We start from the raw sequence: 4,402 nt of genomic DNA, 5'->3' as shown, positions 1-4,402 counted from the left end.
GCACGTACCTGTTTCCTCTGTCCTGACCAACTGTGTGAATATGATCGTACTGGGAGGCAGAAAGATGGTGACACTGTAGTCAGTGAAGGGCTGCAGAGGGGAACAGGTGAATGTTCCCTCCTGTCCATGTAGCATCTCCTCTCCCTTCACCTCCTCAGCCTCACAGGGAGGGGACGAAGGCCTTGCAAGACGGCAGGTGGCCCGCATGTGCTGGCAGGTGTCAGGGAACCTGCAGGTCCAGTTCAATTTGATGCTGGTGCTGGAAATCTCCAAGCTCCCGGGGACAACCTGGAGGACCTCTGGGAAGGAGACATTGCAAGAGAGTCACTTCCTTCCCTTCCCCTCCCAGCCTTGCCATGTGCTGCAGTCAGACAGCCCTGCTCCCCACCCGGCTGGGTGGGAGGGAAAGTGAGAGAGGCTGAATCTGGTCACTCCAACGTTCCGGCGGAAGAGCTGGAGGAGTTTGGGGTCATGGTATGCTCAGAAGCTGGATGTGACATAAATGAGACAGCTACCGCCAGTCATTCAAGCATCAGCACATGGAAGGGGAAACAGAGGGACTTACAGGACAGTGTGTCTCCAGTTTTGCTACATCACAGCTCACAGGGAACAATGAAGGATCCTTCTGTTCTGACACCCTCTGAGCTGTGAGGTTGCAGACATCCTTTGAGGCCATGGGAACCACGACATGACACATTTCATCCTGACCTTACATGAGATTCTTCCATGGTAATCAGAACTCACAGCACTGGCTCCAAGGGAAAACCATGACTTCCCATGCTTCCCATGTCTCACCCAGACACATTCCCTGATCCTGCCCCTGCAAAGGACCATCCTGCTCCCTTACTGATGCACTGCACTCTGGACTCAATGTGGATCCAGACACCTCCGCTGTCCCTTCCAAACCATTCTTCTCTGTATACACGGTTCCCATAAACGGTGTACTGCAATTCCCTTGAACATTTGATATGAGTGAAGGACAGACGGAAACCATCAATGCAACTGAGTATGACTTCCTCATTCTTCTTGTAATACTTCTGGTCTGGTGCCAGCCGGAGTCTTGTGTCCCACTGGGGCTTTTGGCATACTTCTGGCAGAGATGAAAGTGGGTTTTAGTTGGGGTGGGAGGTAACCAGCTGGGTCAGGTGGGTGGAGGGGTATCACCAATCATGCAGTTTAGGGCAGCACATGGAAGCCAGAACACCATATGACTTCCTTACCGATGCACTCCACTCTAGACTGAATGCGGATCCAGCCACCTCTGCTGTCCCTTCCAATCCAAACCTCGCTGGATACAGGTTCCCCATAACTGATGGACTGGACTTCCCTTGAACATCTGACATGGGTGTAGGATGGTTGGAACCCCTCCAGGCAGCTCAGCATCACTTCCTCATTCATCTTGTACTTCTCCTGGTCTGGTGCCAGCTGGAGTCTTGTGTCCCACTGGGGTCGTTGGCACGCTTCTAGCAGAAGTGAAAGTGGGTGTTAATTGGGGTGGGAGGTGACCAGCTGGGTCAGGGGAAGGTGGAGGGATATCACCCAATCATGCTGTTTGGGACAGCACATGGAAGCCAGGAGGACTCTCGATGGTTCCCTTACCAATGCACTCCACTCTGGACTGAATGCGGATCCAGCCACCTCTGCTGTCCCTTCCAAACCAAATTTCTCTGGATACAGGTTTCCCATGACTGATGGACTGGACTTCCCTTGAACATCTGACATGGGTGTAGGATGGTTGGAACCCCTCCAGGCAGCTCAGCATCACTTCCTCATTCATCTTGTACTTCTCCTGGTCTGGTGCCAGCTGGAGTCTTGTGTCCCACTGGGGTCGTTGGCACGCTTCTAGCAGAAGTGAAAGTGGGTGTTAATTGGGGTGGGAGGTGACCAGCTGGGTCAGGGGAAGGTGGAGGGATATCACCCAATCATGCTGTTTGGGACAGCACATGGAAGCCAGGAGGACTCTCGATGGTTCCCTTACCAATGCACTCCACTCTGGACTGAATGCGGATCCAGCCACCTCTGCTGTCCCTTCCAAACCAAACCTCTCGTTTCCCTTGACTGTTGGATTGGTGTTCCCTTGAACATCTGACATGAGTGTAAGATGGCTGGAAACCCTCTGGGCAGATCATCATCACTTCCTCATTCATCTTGTACTTCTCCTGGTCTGGTGCCAGCTGCAGTCCTGTGCCCCATCGGGGTCTTCGGCATGTTTCTGGCAGAGGTGAAAATGGGTGTTAGTTGGGGTGAGAGATGATGAGGCTATGGTTACATGGTAGGATGGAAATTGCCAGGAATCCATCCAGTCCCTGAAGGCAGAGGGAATGCAATACATCCATCTTCCAGGACATTATTGGTAGGCAAGGCATGTTAGGAAGAGCCTTTCCTTCTGCATCTGAAGTGTGAAGGACCACTCCTCCATGAACCTGTCCCTCCACATGCTTCTGGACACTCTTAGCAGTTTGCCATAGCCTCAAGCAGGGAGGTTCCCACATTGTATCTCCCTGTCCACCTCCCCTGAGCACTGGACTGCCCACACATGGCCATACCCACACTCAGCATGTCTCTATACTTGCCCGGGACACCCCTGCATCTCCATCACCTGATGGAGGGCATTGCTCTTAGCCCAGGTTCATCTCCCACAACCTCCAGCCCTGATGCCAAGGGTTCACCCAGCCTCGGGGCACTTGGGGCTCCCTTTAGTCCCCTCCACTCCATCTCCCAGGGCTGCAGGAGGTGTCTCCAAGGTCCATCAGCTGCATGGGTGGGCTGGCAGAGAAGCACACCTGTGCACTCCAGGTTGGCACCTGGAGGCACAGCAAGGACTGGGGCACATCCATGGGCACCTTGGTGCTGGCCCTGGATCCTGCCCCAGGCCCTGGCACCCATCTGCAAGGACCCATGCTTGTCTTGCTCAGGAGTCTTAGCAGCTGCTGTTGGCTTGCCCAGCTGGCATTACCTTGTCTTTCATCTCCTGGCTGGACTGTCCTCTTTGTTTGCCTGGGCAACGCAGCACCAGGGAGGAACTGTGGTGTGGCTGCAGCTCAGCTGGGCAGTGTCACAACTGGCTGTCAGGGGTAAAGATGGAAAGAGGACATAGGAGAGCTGCTGCTGCCTCACTTACCAATACACTCCACGCCCTTCTCAATGCGTATCCAGACACCCGTACTGTTCCTGCCCCACCAGAAACTTCCATAGACTGGTTTTCCAGAAAGCATTTGCAGAAATTCTCTTGCACATTTGACCTTTGGGAAGGATGGCTTGAGATTGCCACGACAAGTCACGTTCAGTTCTTCATTCAGTTGGTAATTTTTCTTAGGTGGAATCTGAATTCTTCCATCCCGCTGCAGATATGGGCACTTTCCTGTCAGGGAGGAAGCATGGGATTCCTTCTCGAGGACAGTGAGTAATACTCAGCAGGATGGGAACCCAGGCTTTGCTGGGTTGACTGTAGTGTCAGTGTTCAACACAACAAAGAAAACCAAGCGCAGGAAAGGAATGCATGCCTCGGCAAGGTGGTGATATAGTCAGTGGGAGAGAGGTGAACTGAGGGGCAGGTTCTGGCCTCCTCCAACTTCCCCATGGCCTGCAAGCCAGGAATAGACTGGCAATAGATACGGGCCAGTGAGAAAACCTGTCCCACACTGAAGGCTTCTGTTCCTTCTCTTCTCGGGAAGCAAGGCTCCCGACTGGGGCTGGTCTCTGAGCTGTGGCCAAGGTGTCTCAGGGACTTGTCTAGGGTCCCTCCTTGGGCAGAAGTGCATATAGCAGGGGTGACCTACTGCTGCCCCACTTACCTGTAGTGCACATCAGGTTCTCCACTACACCATGCCATCTTCCCAGAATGTCCTTCACCTCCCAAGCATCCTCCCAGTAGGTCCGTTTTGCACATCGGATCACAGCAAGGGGAGGAGAGTCCTCCGTAAAGCAGCTTAGTGTCACCTCTTCATTGAGCCCATAAAATCTCTGCTCTGGGGTAAAGTGGAGCTCCATGCCCCACTGGGGCTGCTGGCATCTCTCTACACAGAGGAGAAGGAGCAGAGATAAGCAGGATGGGAAGGGGCATGCTGTGGGGTCTGTTGCCCTGATTTGGACACTGTCCAATCCCTTCGGTTACCACATTCAACTCCAAACCTCCTTCTTGTGGCCTAGAGCAGAGTTAAGGGTGGCAGCAGGCCACCTCAAGAGCAGTCCCATCCTCCCCGACAGAGGTGTAGGCTTCCCCACTCAGGCTGGATTTGGGTAAGGCTGACCAGGAACTGGGCTCCTTCCTAGCCTTCACAGAGAGGTCCTTCAACTCCCACCACCTTGGTCATATGCCCAGGCACGGTCTGAAAGCACAGGTGCCTTTGAACCTCTCTCCAGGAACACAGACCCAGCAGGTGCCCACGGCAAGGTGCTGAGA

General features: G+C 53.9%; 1 protein-coding gene across 1 annotated transcript; it reads right to left on the bottom strand.

Moving 5' to 3' along the window:
* Nucleotides 1-8: 8 nt before the first annotated feature.
* On the bottom strand, nucleotides 9-3,990 carry LOC104492381 (the record flags this gene model as incomplete). The annotated part of the gene is made up of 3 exons (XM_010134938.1): nucleotides 3,795-3,990; nucleotides 1,600-1,842; nucleotides 9-299 (listed from the first exon to the last, which is right to left on the bottom strand). Coding segments are annotated over exons 1-3 (730 nt in total), but the record flags the coding sequence as incomplete, so codon positions are not given.
* Between the last annotated feature and the right edge of the window lie 412 nt (nucleotides 3,991-4,402).

The sequence above is a fragment of the Buceros rhinoceros genome, unplaced genomic scaffold, assembly GCF_000710305.1.
Source record: "Buceros rhinoceros silvestris isolate BGI_N320 unplaced genomic scaffold, ASM71030v1 scaffold6054, whole genome shotgun sequence".
Taxonomy (NCBI): Eukaryota; Metazoa; Chordata; class Aves; order Bucerotiformes; family Bucerotidae; genus Buceros; species Buceros rhinoceros.
This window is presented reverse-complemented; position numbering and strand designations above follow the sequence as displayed.